At 41.1% G+C, this 14580-nt stretch overlaps 1 protein-coding gene across 3 annotated transcripts in view; it reads left to right on the top strand.

Moving 5' to 3' along the window:
* The first annotated feature begins 76 nt into the window (after positions 1-76).
* The window catches only part of ELOVL4 (ELOVL fatty acid elongase 4), a 36758-nt gene continuing 22254 nt past the window's right edge, over positions 77-14580 (top strand). Inside the window, exon 1 of one of the 3 annotated variants that reach the window (XM_027645018.1) lies at positions 77-418. In XM_027645018.1, the coding sequence (XP_027500819.1) occupies positions 319-418 (100 nt within the window). In that variant the 5' untranslated portion in view covers positions 77-318. Of the gene's footprint in view, positions 419-469; positions 627-937; positions 959-14580 lie in introns of those variants that run through there. The other 2 variants (XM_027645017.1, XM_027645019.1) reach the window with 2 other exon arrangements.

Below are 14580 nucleotides of genomic sequence, written 5' to 3'. Positions count from 1 at the left end.
GGCAGCGGGACGGCGGCCACGTGACGCCGCCGCTCGGCTCCCTGCGCTCGGCTCCGCACCGCGCCGGGCGCTGCGCACCGAGCTGCGGAGCCGCCGCCGCCGCCCCCCGCCGCCTCCGCGCCCTCCACCCTGCCCGCGGGGCACGGGAGCCGGTGACGGGAGCGAGGCGGAGTCTGGAGGGAAGATACCGAGAGATAGAGATTTAAATCACATCCCCGGCTGTAGAAGGGGCAGCAGCAGCAGCAGCCCCGGCGCAGAGGTACGGACGCACGCGCCGAGACAGGTCTGCCGGCTCCGCCGCTGCTGCTGCTGCTCATCATGGGTGCCGCCGCCGCCGAGCCCCCCAGCGCCATGGGCCTCGTGTCCAGCGTGGTGAACGACACCCTCGAGTTCTATCGCTGGACCTGGAGCATCCGAGGTAACGCGCCAGGGCGGCCCCGGCCCCGCCATCGCCGTGCCCGGCGCCCCCCGCCCGCTGCCGCTGATGCGCAGCGGCTCAAAATGGCTCCGTCTCCGGGGAAACGCGGAGCGCGCTCCGGCTCCCCGGGACCCCCCGCACCCGCCTCTCCTCCTCGCCCTTCTGGGTGAGCTTGGGTGCTTCGTTTGTTTATCCGCCGTAATCCCGGGTAAGGGCCCGGGGTGCGCGGGGCATCGCGTCGTGGCAAGGTGAGGGTGTCCCTCGGGCGCCCGCGGGCTGGACGGAGCGAAATCCGCTTCCCAGAGCCGTGGCTCCTCTGGTTCCCTCTCGCCGCGGTGTGCCTTGGGTTGGTCATACGGGAATCTGATGTCGGAGGTAAGCGAGGGCCTCCGGTACTTCGTGCCGGAGCTCAGATGGCCTCCGGCTTCTGCGGCAGGTGGAAGCCCCGTGCCGGCATCGCGTGGAGTTAAGCAAACGAGATGAGGAAACGATTATTACCGTCAGTGCTGAAGCTTTTTGTTTTATGTTAAGTGTGTTTGGGTCGGTTTTCCTGTTTTTCATTTTTAATATGCTCCATTTCTGTAACTGCACTCCACGACTGCAATGTGGAAGATGCTGAAGGAAGAGAGAATGTCTTGGAATATGGAGAAATGTGAAAAAGCAGCTTTCAGTGTTGGAACAGTAAACGAGGTGGTAATTTGCTGCAGTGCCTAGTAGCTCTGGAGGTGTTATTGGTCAGCGTGAATGGCTCTGTCTCGTTGGTCAAATGAAAGGAGTTGCAGCTTTCATAGCTCATATTGTGAGTAGGCATGGGCAGTTGACAGAAGGATCACTTCTCTGGATGTTTTCCTCATTTTTTTAGTTGTCCACGCAATGATGAGGTCTAGGCTATTTTGATTTAAACCTAAAAGCACATAGAGCAAAACCACAGTGAATGCAACTATGGACGTGTTTTGTGGCAGTGTGGTGAGTGGAAATGTGGGGCCTTCATTGCAGATGGGGAGCTCACTGCATCAGCAGTCTTTGCTTTTCCGCCCCCCTCCTTTCTACCATCTGTCAGATAAGAAATTAATTTTATGTTATAGATGGAAGGAGCTCAATTTTTTCCACAATTTGCCTTCCCATAACTTAGGTGTTTTGCCATATTTTAAAAATTAAGCCTACATGCGTATTTTTCTTTTCTGTATTTAACAACTGCCAGAATACGAGAGCAAATAAAAATGCTTGCAGCAGCACTGCATTGTAATTTACCAGTGTTTGCTCTCTTTCTCTGCCTCTTGCAACATACCATTGTTTGTAGACTGCCAGGTAATGTGTGAAAGAGATGCTGTTCTAGCCAATCAATAGCATTTTCAGATGGATATAAAAATAGATGTGAGTACAAAGTTGATATCCTTATGGATTACTTGATTTCTTTGGAAAAAATACTTCAACTTCTGATATGTTTCCTGAACTTCAAACATGTTATTTAAATCTGTACATAGACCATGTTTGTTGTAAGCAAAAATGATGAGAGAAAAAACTAAAAAAAAAAGGAGGGGGATGAAAAAGCAAGTAAATTTAAAGAATGTAACAATAATGTAACTGACAGTGATACTACATATGGAGCAAACTTTCATTTCTTCTCCTCTTTGCAGAATGTTAAGTAGTAGTAGGGTGACTACATTTTGATGGCAACTAAAATATGCTTAAGTCTTACTAATTTTCTAATGCAGAATTTTAAATTTTTGCTCTAAGTTTGGTAGTGTTGCTGTTAACAGAGGATTCCATTGTAATGAAATAATCAGTCCTATTTTGTGTAAGAGGCGGAACGTTTCTTGTTCAAATTCTGAATTTCAGCAGGTTCCTGCAAGGCTAGTTTTGGACGGAGCAGAAAAGCATACTGCAGTGCTTTATACCCAGTAGTAAGTAAACCAAGGTCCTGAAGGGATTACGGTCAGATATGGATAGGCAAAACATGTAATGTCTCACATTGTAGTCACAAGGTAGCTCTGGATAAGAAAATGTCATTCATGAGGCAATGCTGTGTAGCTTTTCAATGAAATAATTTCTTAATGCATTAAGTTCCACTCAATTTACTGCTTTTCTGCATGTGTCTTTGTTCAGACAAAAGTAATTGTCTCCATTTGCCATGTCTGAGTGAATATATAGCATCCTTCCAGTACCTGAAGGCAGGTGACAGGAGAGGTGGACAGGGACCTTTTACAAGGGCATGTAGTGATAGGACAAGGGGTAATGGATTCACACTGGAAGAGGGCAGGTTTAGATTAGATATTAGGAATTCTTTACTGTGAGGGTGATGAGGTGCTGGAACAGGTTGCCCAGAGAAGTTGTGGATGTATCATCCCTGGAAGTGTTCAAGACCGGTTGGATGGGGCTTTGAAAGTCTAATGGAAGGTGTCTCTGCCTGCTGTCAGGGTGGTTGGAACTAGCTGATATTTAAGGATCTTTCCAAGCCAAACCATTTTATGATATGTTCAAATCATGAATTCAGCACTGTTATGTGAATTCATGCAATTCACCTTTGTGTCAAGAGCTATGACAGTGATATTGCTCAACAGAAAACTTAAATTATGGCATGCAAGACCATTGCCTAATGTTCAATATCATTAAATAAAAGACTATACCACGCAGCAAAGTTGCTCAACAAATGATGCTATGCAATAGTATTACACAATAAATCGTACTGAAACACTACTACACAGCAAAATTACACAACGAAATGTGAAGAAATTTTATTCCCACTACGACTCCTACACTTATTCTCTCCAGTTCCCACTTCCATTTTTTATTGGACACCCATCTGTCTTTAGCCCTGTTCTTAGTATTCAGCAGGATTGTCCTGCCAGCAGGTGTTTTCTCCTGCTGCCTCAGACTCCTGTGATGAGACTTGTGTAGAACTGTGCCAGAATGTCCCACTGAGTTTTGTGCTGCTTTATTTTTGCACATTAAGAATTTGATCTTTTTCCTCCCCTGCTCTGTACTATTTAAAAGCAACTGACCTTTTCTGAGACTAAAAAGAGCCCCAAAAGGGTTCTTTATGATGAGCCTAACTGGATTTTGTTTGAATGATGTCACAGGGTTTTTTTCAGCATTAAGCATGCTGTCTAAAGCTGTTTTGTTTGTGGGTTTGGTTTTTTGGAAGTTTTTTTTAGGTCTTGCATTTGGGAATAATATTAGTGTTCTGTGCCATTTTCCCCATATATATTATCAAGCACATTTGCAGCCTTACATTAATGTTTTTGCTTATTCATTTGTTGAAAAATTATTTTTTTTTCTCTCCTTACTTGACTATGTCTAAAAATCTATTGTAGCTGTATATTCACCTAGGAGGCTGAAGGATATAATTTAGGAAGCCATAAACTTCAAGGAGAGATACAAAGGTCAAAAACATGGTCTTGGTAGTCATCAGAAGAAAAAAAGAAAGGTGGTCAGAAGAACAGTTACTATCAGGAAGGATGATCTAGGAATTCCATGCCCTTATTTCTGTAAGGGCATGGGACTGGTTCCATGTAATAGCTAGGGCAGGGCTTCCTTCTTTCTCTCAGCTCGAGTAGCTGGTTGAGGTGAGATCTGCCAGGAAGGATTTAGGATATGATTAGATGACTGAGCAAGTGACTTTCAGGGAGGTTCCAGGCTGTGTCCAGGGGAACTATTAAGATGAATAACTCAGGACACAATCCAGGAAAGAAGAATGTGGAAATTTCAAAACTTGGGTGAAGAGACCACTGACAGTTGGGGAGGGGGAATAGGAGACTGTGGCTTGAAAAGGAGATTTGTGAAATGCTGTACAGAAAGATTTATTTAGAGGAACTAGTTAATTTGAATGTATTGAGCTAAAGAGCAGAAGGCTTTACTGACTTTGGGTGAGAATGATTGTTCTTGGAGCTCAGAGTTTAAGGAGGCAGGGCCATCCCAGGCCAACTGGGACTACTTTGGAACAGCAACTATTTACAGCTGTTGCAGTTAATAAGATTACAGACTTTTTCCGTCAGTAGGAAAGGAGAGAGGAGAAAGATGCAAACTTTCACTTTAGTGGTAGGATAGTCTTCTATGTAGCATCTTGTTCAGTAACAATATCAGTTGTAGTTTTTATCAGTTGGGTCAGAAGCATAAGGCAATGAGGACAGAAAACATGGGAAATTTACAGCTGCTTGCCTGAAGAGTGAATCGGTGGAACAGCTTCCATGGGAATACAGATTGCCATAAAAACTTTTGCCAGGAAGATCTTTAAGAATGCCCAAGAAGTTCAGGTTCATTTTCTTTTTCAGTCCAGGGAACAGAACTGGAACAAAACTTGTTTCTTCTTCCCTCATTCATTTCCCCATGGAGAAACCAACTATGGGCAAAGGATCCTGAATGTTTATACTTGAGGAAAGCTCATTGGGGTGGTTAGCAGAACACTCTGAGTGCAAGTAGTCCCTTGTATTTGAGGATTTGTGCCAAAGCTGGAGGCAAATAGAATCCCAGTAAAAGTTCCTCAGAAAGTGATGATGGGGGGAGAGAGAATGAAGGGTGAGATGAAGGTACAAGAAGCCTGTTTCACAGAAACGAAGCAGAATGTGTTCCTAAGCTTTTGGATGGATGGCTGAGCATTAGTCTTGGTGATTTGGAATGGTGACTTGGTGATTTTTGATACTTGTCTTGCAGATACAATTTTCTTGGGAAAAATTTCTCAAGGGAACAGTTTTTTCCATCTGTGACCGTGACGGGGTAAAACACAAGGATTAGACAGGAACACACCAGAAACTGGAGAAGCAGTGTAAATGGGCTTGGCTGTCTTGTGGCAGAAACACAAAGAAAAAAACCTGTGGCATAACCAGCACTCAGAGAAATTGATTACAGAAGTAAAGAATGTTAAAGACCAAACTGAGCAATAGGAGCATCCCAGTTTATTTGATTTGTTTCACATTTAATTGCTTGTCAGTGGAGGGAGGTGATGAAAATATTATTTATTAGTGACGAAAAAACAGCTGTTGGTATTGAAGACAATTTGCTGGGTGTTTGAGGGAAATACCACTCACATTTCATCACCAGGAGATTTTATCATATTGCAGCACTTGAAAGACATAATCAGAACTAAATAGATACCAAGCATCTTTGGAAATGAAAACATCATTCAGAAAAGTACATTACTGAAATGGAAACGTCTACTTAGAGATTTTGGATCACCAGGCTTCAAGAACTCGATTATGAGGGAGTAGCATGAAGCAAAGTTAACATTGTGGATGAGGAGCTGAGTTGTGAGTGGAAAACTTCTCTTTCCTAAAATGAAGGAGAAGTTGTGGGGACCACCTGCTCAGCTTGAGCAAAGACACTAAACAGAAAAAAACCTTCAAAGAGCACCAGCAGGAATGTGATACATAATTCTGTTTGAACACTCATCAGCACAATCCAAAAGCAAAAGGAAATGTGTAGACAAAATCACAAGAACATAATTTTTGGAAATTCATTTTAAGGCCGTGTAGATAGCGTGTCTTGAAATCTTTGAAGGAAATCAGTTATTCTAAATACTCTTAAAGGAGAATCCATGGAAAAAGATGGGAAAACAGCTTTGTGCAGAATTTAACCAAACTGATTGCATGACCTTACTACCTATTGCAGAAGACCAAATAACTAGAAGTTTAAAATTGTGGCACACAGTAAATTGCTGTTGTGGAGTTCTCAGTAAATCATGTTTCTTAGCTGAGGCTGCATGCCATTAGTGAGGTGCAAATCCATATGTGGTCCTGGAGCCACATACTACAACCAGAGGTGAAAAATTCTTGAGCAGTTGAAATAGCTGTGGCATAAAGCAGATTCCACTGGTTGCGTAAATTGATCAATTATAGTGTCGGAACTCTTGCTCGTAAGGTGGCTTCTCTAGTTGGAGTAACTTGACTAGAAGTTGACTGTAGTAGTCACTCTGTATTTATTCTGTGCTCAGTGTGAAGAGACATGTAGCAGGGCTATGGTTATAGCTATGGCAGACCAGAAGAGGTTGTATTCAAGGCAGCTGTGCTGTACTGTCCTGTGCAACCAGGGAAGATTGTCAGAGGCTGCATAAAGACAACTAGTAGAGGAAGGTGTAGGAAGCATAGGATGTAGTTCCTTTTAAGGTCTTGTAGATCAGGAGCCATGAAGAATGGGTGAGGCAAAACTCCACTTTTTCCTTTGCCAGTCCAGGCAGGTTTTTGGAGTTACTTGATTCACATGGATTAACAGAGCACTTAGATAAAAGGTGAATGAATGAAAAGGCTCTAAGTGTATATGGAGACAACTTTGAGAAGAAGAATTTGCTAGGATACAAGATTAAGGGAGGAGAAAAGGCTGTTGTGTGTACTGAAGAGTTTTTTGAAGAAAGGCAAGTGGGGTTGAATGAATGCCTGAATGGCCTGAAAAACTGGAGCTAACTGAGAGTTTACTTATTTAAAAAGAATTGGCCATTAAAAGAATGAGACCTTTGGCTTTTAAAGATTGTTGGTATGACTGGAGTGTGCCTGGAGAACAGAAGTTGGGACATTGTGATTTAAAGGACAGAGGTAGGACTTCTCTGACTAGTAAATATATGACAGGGCTTTGCTTTCTCAAGCTGTATTTGGAAACCAAATTTTAGCTACCATTGTGTTTCATAAGGACCTCTTTGAGTGGGACTATCTGAGTGACATTTTTTTTTAGGAGGATATCGATGCTGAGTATATAGTCACCAGGTCTCATTTAGGTTACAAGTGGGTACAACCATACTCAGTGTTCTCAAGACTCAAGTGCTTCTGAGCATCTGAACTTCAAGGTCTTGTGGCAAATAAAGGCAGCTCTGAAATTCAGGCTTGCAGAGATCTAAGTGTCAGCTCTCTTGGGATTTTGAGTACTGCACCCTAGATTGTAGACTAAGCAATAAGTAGCTGCAAGGCAAACCTGGAGATGATTTGAGTGTGGCATGGTTTGTATTAACACCCTCTGTGCGTGCTTGGATCTCAAGATAAACATGAGCTAGTTTATTTGTCTCTCATGGAAGGTGAGGGGGAATAAGCTACCTCAATTTGGCTTGCAGTTTTGCCACCAAGTTGATTAGAGGCATGGAGCACCTCTCCTATGAGGAAAGGCTAAGAGAATTGGGATTGGGATGACCTAATTGTGTCCTTCCAGTATCTGAAAGGAGACTACAAGAAAGATGGAGAGAAACTTTTAACAAGAGCATGTAGTGACAGGATAAGGGGGAATGGCTTCAAACTGAAAGAGAATAGGTTTAGATTAGATGTTAGGAAAAAGTTCTTTACTGTGAGTGTGGTGAGGTACTCTGTGGATGCCTTTGAGAACGCACGCAGGATCACTCTCGAGGAGAAAAGGCAATGCAGGAAGAACCGTGTCTTGCGGAATACACCATCTAAGGAGTCTTTCTGTTGTGCCTCTTGCAATCGGACATGTCTGTCACGTATTGGCCTCATAAGTCACCAACGAGCCTGTAACAAATGTGGATAAAGCCTTCCCAAATCTTCGTTCGCGAAGCCCAGCCATGATGGTGAGGTACTGGAACAGATTGTCCAGAGAAGCTGTGAATGCCCCATCCTTGGGAGTGTTCAAGGCCAGGTTGAGTGGGGCTCTGAGCAGCCTAGTCTAGTGTGAGATGGCCCTGTCCATGGCAGGGGGGTTAGAACTAGATGATCTTTAAGGTCCCTTCCAACTCAGTCTGTTCTGTGATTCTGTAACATATTTAAGAAGAGAAAAAAAAATTGGCGTAGAAGTAATTGCAGCCAGAGAAGAAAGGAGTGAGAATATGTGAGACAAACCACTCTGCAGACACTGAGGTCAGTGAAAGAGGGGGAGGAGGTACTCCAGGTACCAGAGCAGAGCTTCCCCTGCGGCCAATGGGAAAAACCATCATGAGGCAGGCTGTGCTCCTGCAGCCCAATGAGGTCCACAGGGCAGCAGAGATCCACCTACAGCCTGTGGAGGAGCCTCATGCCAGAGCAAGCGGATGCCTTAAGAAGGCTGTGACCCTGTGGGAAGCCCATGCTGGACAGGTTACTGGCAGGACTTGCAGACCCCTAGAGAGCAACCTGCTCCTGAAGGACTGCACCCTGTGGAAGAGACCCACACTGGATCAGTTTGTGAAGACCTGCAATCTGTAGGAAGGATTCAGGCTGGAGAAGTTTGTGGAGAACTGTTTCCTGTAGGAGCGACCCCATGCTGGAGCAGGGAAAGGACTCCTCCTTCTGAGGAGGAACCAGTGTTAGAAACAACATTTGATGAACTGAACCCCCATTGCCTGTGTCCCTGTGCAACTGGCAGAGAGGAGGCAGAGAATCAGGAAGGAGTGGAGGGTTGGGGAAAGTTGTTTTTAAGATTTATTTTACTTCTCATTATACTACTCAGATTTTGATTGGTAATAAATTCAGCTAATTACCCCAAGTCAAGTCTGTTTTGACCATGACAGTAATCTGTGATCTCTCTGTGTCCTTAACTCATGAGCCCTTTCTTCTGTTTTCTCTCCCCTGTCCAGCTGAGGAGGGGAGTGATTGAGTGGCTTTGGTGGGTACCTGGTCCCCAGCCAGGGTCAAACCACTGCATTCCTAGTTTCATTCCATCCATCCCCCTCCCACATGTACTCCTCTCTTTCAGCGTAATCATGAACTCTTGACTGTTTGGTTTGTTTTTATCACATCTTCCTATTCTTTTTATCTCTTTTGGCTGTATCTCTAAAGTGTCTTCCTCCAGCTCTTGTGTATGTTATGCTTAGTTTACATGTTTGACCATGGTGTTTCGGCTTTTTTTATCTGCTTATAGACAACATCTCCTTGTTTCCCTCTCCCAGTTATAACCAATATGAGAGGTTGTTTTATTTCTTTCTGAATGCTCACAGAATGTTGCTGGAAGAAGGGAATTTATCAACCATATCTTTCACTTTTTCTGTTAAGCCAGGAGATCTTATCTTTCTAGCCAATATTTTATGCCCTTCTATTCTTAGGGTATCATTGTAACAATTGTCTTTAAGATACTCTAAAGAAAAAAAAGGAAGTAGGAAATACAGCTGTTAAATTGAGTAGCTCAGCTTTAAATAGGAGACTTCATAACCATTTAATATTTAGTAGTTTGCCAAGAACAGATGTGCACAATAGAAATTCTCACACACAGAGTACTGCTTTGATATTTAGGTCGGATTTTTTTCTATACTGTCTAATCTCCGTATTGGTGATCCATGAATTTTGATCAAGAGTAAAACTTTATTACAGAAACCATTAGAGAAGCTTAGATTTAAGGCCATATGTTACCATGGAAGGTAACACAACTGTGGAAGTGAGAAGACTTAGTTGTAGCAGTTGTTGGGGCATGGATATTGTGTAGCTGCCAAACTGATGATTTTGCTACTGTATACTTAGTGAAAGATTCAGACACTGATCATTCTTTTCACCATCTTTGGGTTAAAAACATTTTGGCATTCAGTTCATGTTTTGAAAATCAACATTTCAAAATTAGTCTCTTTTTATGCTGTTGGTTTCTTCACCTCTAATTTGTCATTAACAAAGATGTTAAAGGCATGTTGAGGAATTGAGTTCTAAGTGTTTAGAGAGTTGTTTTTCTTTGGAGGCTTTGACTGATGTATTTGTGTTAGGCTAACAGAAGACCTAATGTATCCCACAACTGTAAAAAATACTTCTGCCTCTGAACTTTGAAGAGCTAATGCATTTCAATAACTCCTTTTGTAGTTTTTAATCAAAACAAAATTCCCTCTTCATTCATCCTTCTGTAAAACCAAAGTGATGAGCATTCTGGTGGTGATGCAAACAGAAAAAACCAGGTAGTTTATCAGAGACATTTCTCTGCAACTTATTGCAAATTTTCTCCAGTAGCTTTCTTCTATTTTGAGGTAGATTTCGCTTGCCATTGCTGGCTTTCATACATGCTCGAAACTGCATCTAGAAGTGTCTAAATATTCATCTGCAACCCTAAATTATTCTGTTACAAGAGCAGCAATGTAAGTAGTTTATGTTTGCAGTGTAGTTAAGCATCACTATCCTTCCGCTGTGTTAGCACATTAGCAAGACGTGTATCAGTGCTCAATTTACTGTCTCGTGTATGCTGAGTATGTAACACATGTCTCTACAGTGGATAAGGCCTTGCAGAGTTATTATTAAACTGTTGTTAATAATCCTTCACATTTTTCAAGGATTAGATTTAAACTGAGGAAATCTAATAAAAATATCTGTTTATGGAGAAGATAATCATATTCTGTGATCATCCCCTTCAGCATTATAAAACCCTGGATGGGCCAATAGCCTAATCTGTTATTGCAACATTGAATATGCATAAATCCTGTGTTTGTATTACTGCTTATTGATACCCCTACAACTATTTTCATAGGACCAAACCTCAATGCTTTTGTGTGCAGTAATGTCGTCTCCAGTTTGAGGTCTGAGAAATAGTTTTGGCAGAAACCAGAGAAGAGTGAGTAAAAGTTTCAGTAAGGAAATCACCGTAGAAGGAAAGTTTTATGCAGTGCTTTTATTGCTTTAGAACTACATAGACATGGACTGAATCGTGAAGTCTGCAACTAGTTTATAAAACTGCATCTTGTGCCTGGATTGGGGATTTTTTTTGTTTTCTTCTGTTTATTCTGTAACATACAATATTTAAGAAAAGGCATGCAGGTATCACTGCACTGGGAATGCATCTTGCATTTGTGATGTTTGGAAAAGTAAGATTTGACAAACAGAAGCCCTCAAGGCATGAAGCATTCTTCTATCTTGCAAATCTTACGTAAGCTTCAATGAGGATTATATTTTTATTATTCCTTGAAACAGAGCATTTATACTGTCCCCACAAGTAGTCATAATCAATGGAAGAGATAAATCAAATATAATTCGAGCAAAGTAATCTCTTTAGAATTGAAAATCCTGAGACTTGATGTTAAATAGTTGTGTCTCTTGAACTTTATAATAATTCCATTATTATTCTTGTCTTGGAACAAGTAGGTTCTGTAATTGCTATATACAGGTGCAAAGAAAATATGGTGTTAATGATTGAATGATGGGAGTCCTGAGAAGACTAGAATGCTAGTTAGAATAATGGGAAGGGTAGATAAAATACACCTGGCCTTATAACAGCAAGGCATTCCTGTTACTTTATGGAAGTTTATGAAACATGCATATTACACAGATGTTCATTAGCTGCAGGAGATATTGTTCTTAGCTGTGTGGCATTTTGATTTTATGTTTTTGTATATAGCTTTAAGGAAGACTAAGCGGTCAATTACAAAGCCCTGAAATTCAAAACAAAGCCACAACCGGTTATAGGTCGGTACCTGTCAGTCTTGTCTTGCAGTCCTTTTGGTGCTGAGACAGGTGTCTTTCATTTCTGAGTGCAGCAGGATTCGTACATCTTTCCAAACTTAGAATCTGTGGGCTTTGTTGTTTTGATTTTCAGAGTAAGTGCTTTCGTTATTAATTGTGCTTCAGACTGAATATTCTTATTCTTGCACCTTAGTTTTGTGTTTCATGGCTTGCTAAAGCGACAGTGCTTTGCCATAAAATTTTGATGTCTCTTGTTCTTGACCCAAACAAGTTAGTTTGTTCTTAACTAGTTAAAGCTTGAGGACATAACTCAGCTATTTCCACTCATTATTCAAGATCAAAGTAGACTTGCTTTCTGTGTGCTGTTCTGTTCTGTATTAAAAAAATAATTACTTAAACCAGGTCACCTGTTATGCTTTTTTGTTCCAGGTTTTGGGAACCTTTATCCATCCTGTGCATGTCATCCTTAGCTTTACCAGTAACACACATAGGAATAGATTCTTTACTGTGAGGGTGATGAGGCACTGGAACAGGTTGCTCAGGGAAGTTGTCCCTGGAAGTCTTCAAGACCAGGTTGGATGGGACTCTGAGCAACCCAGTCTGGTGAAAGGTGTCCCTGCCCGTGGTGGTGGTTGAAACAAGGTGATTTTTAAGGTCTCTTCAGTTTAGCAGAGAAAAGTATAATAAACTAATTAAAGTTTAATCCTAATTCCTTTGGATTTAGAGAGCAAATTTATGCAGTGGGTCTAGTTAACATTTTACAGCAAACTGCTCTATGTTCTACTGGGCTTTCTGCCTCTGAAAAGACATACGCTAAAACAGGAAATTCTTCTAAGTAAGATTGCTTAGCTAATATATGTGTTAAGGGAAGTTTTGTGGCCTTTGTAAATTATGCTGGATTCTTCCTGAATTAGGCACAGGTATTTTTTTCCCTGTCAGACTCCTTAGAAATATCCATAGTGCCAAAAGACTGCAGACATTGCCAAGTATGATAGGTAAGAATGAAGCTTAAACTGGACATTTCTTGTGTCCCAGTTGTTTTGCTTTCCTGTAGCAATCTGTCTGCACAATCCTGCCTCGGAGGACATAGAGAATTTTTCTGACTGAAACAATGATGAGGCTCTAGGCATGTAATTTTAGTTCGTGTGGTAGCTTCAATCTACTGTCGTAGGATTTCTCATAAATAAACTTGATACACTGAGATAATTAGCAACATGACAAGAGGAAGTGGCCTCAAACTGTGCCAGGGGAGAGTCAGTTTGGACATCAGGAGGAATTTTTTCACAGAAAGGGTGGTCAGACATGGGAAGGGGCTGCCTGGGGAAGTTGGTAGAGTCACCGTCTCTTGAAGTGTTCAAGAAAAAACTGTATGTGGCACTTAGTGCTATGGTTTAGTTGACACAGTGTTCAGTCAAAGGTTGGACTCAATGATCCTGGAGGTATTTTTCAACCTTAATGATTCTATAATTCTATGAATTGAGGATTAGGGTGCAATATGTGCAATGAATGATCATTATCAAAGCAAGTAAGTTAATTCAAACACTAAAAATGTTTAAAAGAATAATTAATTTCGGGCTATATGAACTGGTCTATTAAAATCATAATAAATAAGTGCATAGAAATTTTTAAGATCTATAGATGTTCGATCCAAAAATATATGGCCTCTCAATTTTTACTCTGCAGTGGTGCTTCTCTATCAGTCTTCAGTCTCAAGCAGTGCAGCCCATATAGTTAGTCACATTCTGTTATAAAGGCTAAGCTTCAGCTGTTTTTGTTCCATTTGTACATTCTGAGATGTTAGTCAAAGACTGAGGGTTTTTTCTTGGAATCTCTACAAACTGGTAACAGTAAATGTACTTCTAAATTGTTCTGATACGTTACAGTTTAGTTTAAAAGCCTTGGGTCTAATCAGGTAGATGCTTTTTCAAGTTTACTTTCAACTGAGCCAATCTGCAGTGGTTGTGTAGCCACGGTGAACCTTGTATTCACTTGTAAATATTTACATGACTGAAACAGTATTTTTAATACGAATGTAGAAAGAGAAGTATACTGTATAGAGTATTTATCTGTAGCCAGAAAGAAAAGGGGAGAATGGGACAATAAAATACTGCAAAAGGATCTAGTGTGAAAGCTTTGTAAACATTTTAAGGTGCGTAAAGTTTTGTTTCTCACGTTTTCTTATATGGGTTTTCATTTTGTAAGAGCCTTCAATTACAGTGCTAGTGTAACTAACAAGACATGGGAAATTCTTAGGTAATTAAAATATTGTAGTTCATAGAACAGTGCTCCAACTAGATAATATTGGTTTGCCTTCCTCATATTGTGGAATTTAAAATTTCACTCATTTAAGGAAATCTTTCTTAAACTGGAGATTGGGCTTTGAGAGGACTTCTAAAGTAAACAGCGTGATCTGCAGAGGGCTTTCACAGAACTACTTTCAAACAGTTGCCATTATTTCTGCAGTGTCTTTGGAAATGTAATCGGACAGATGGATGTGCTGGATTGGCACTGTAAGTGTCTTTGCGCTGAGAATAGTATCAATAGCTATTAATAACTTCGAAAGTCTCTCCAGATAAATTAGTGAGTAGTGACCTTATAGCTAAAGAATACATAGTAAAAGTAAAAATAAAGACTATCTAAGTTTTGATTTTTGAATCTAACATGAATGCAGGGAATCTCAAAAATCATGTATTTTAGTAATGTAATATTTTCCCCTAAAACGAGTATTAAAAGCAGAGATAGTCACCACTGTACTGTTTCAGGATTTCTGTTGGTGAATGTCAGAATGACTGTGCTATACATTTGTTTGCTTATTTTTAAACTTTGAACTTCTAGAGGAAAGAAAAAAAAAGTTGATCATAGGCTAAGTAGTATGCAGGAAACTGAACCATCTAA

Source organism: Corapipo altera, unplaced genomic scaffold (genome assembly GCF_003945725.1).
Source record: "Corapipo altera isolate COAL_440 unplaced genomic scaffold, ASM394572v1 2, whole genome shotgun sequence".
NCBI classification, from domain to species: domain Eukaryota; kingdom Metazoa; phylum Chordata; class Aves; order Passeriformes; family Pipridae; genus Corapipo; species Corapipo altera.
The sequence above is the reverse complement of the archived record's forward strand: the minus strand, read 5'-3'. Positions and strand labels throughout refer to the sequence as shown.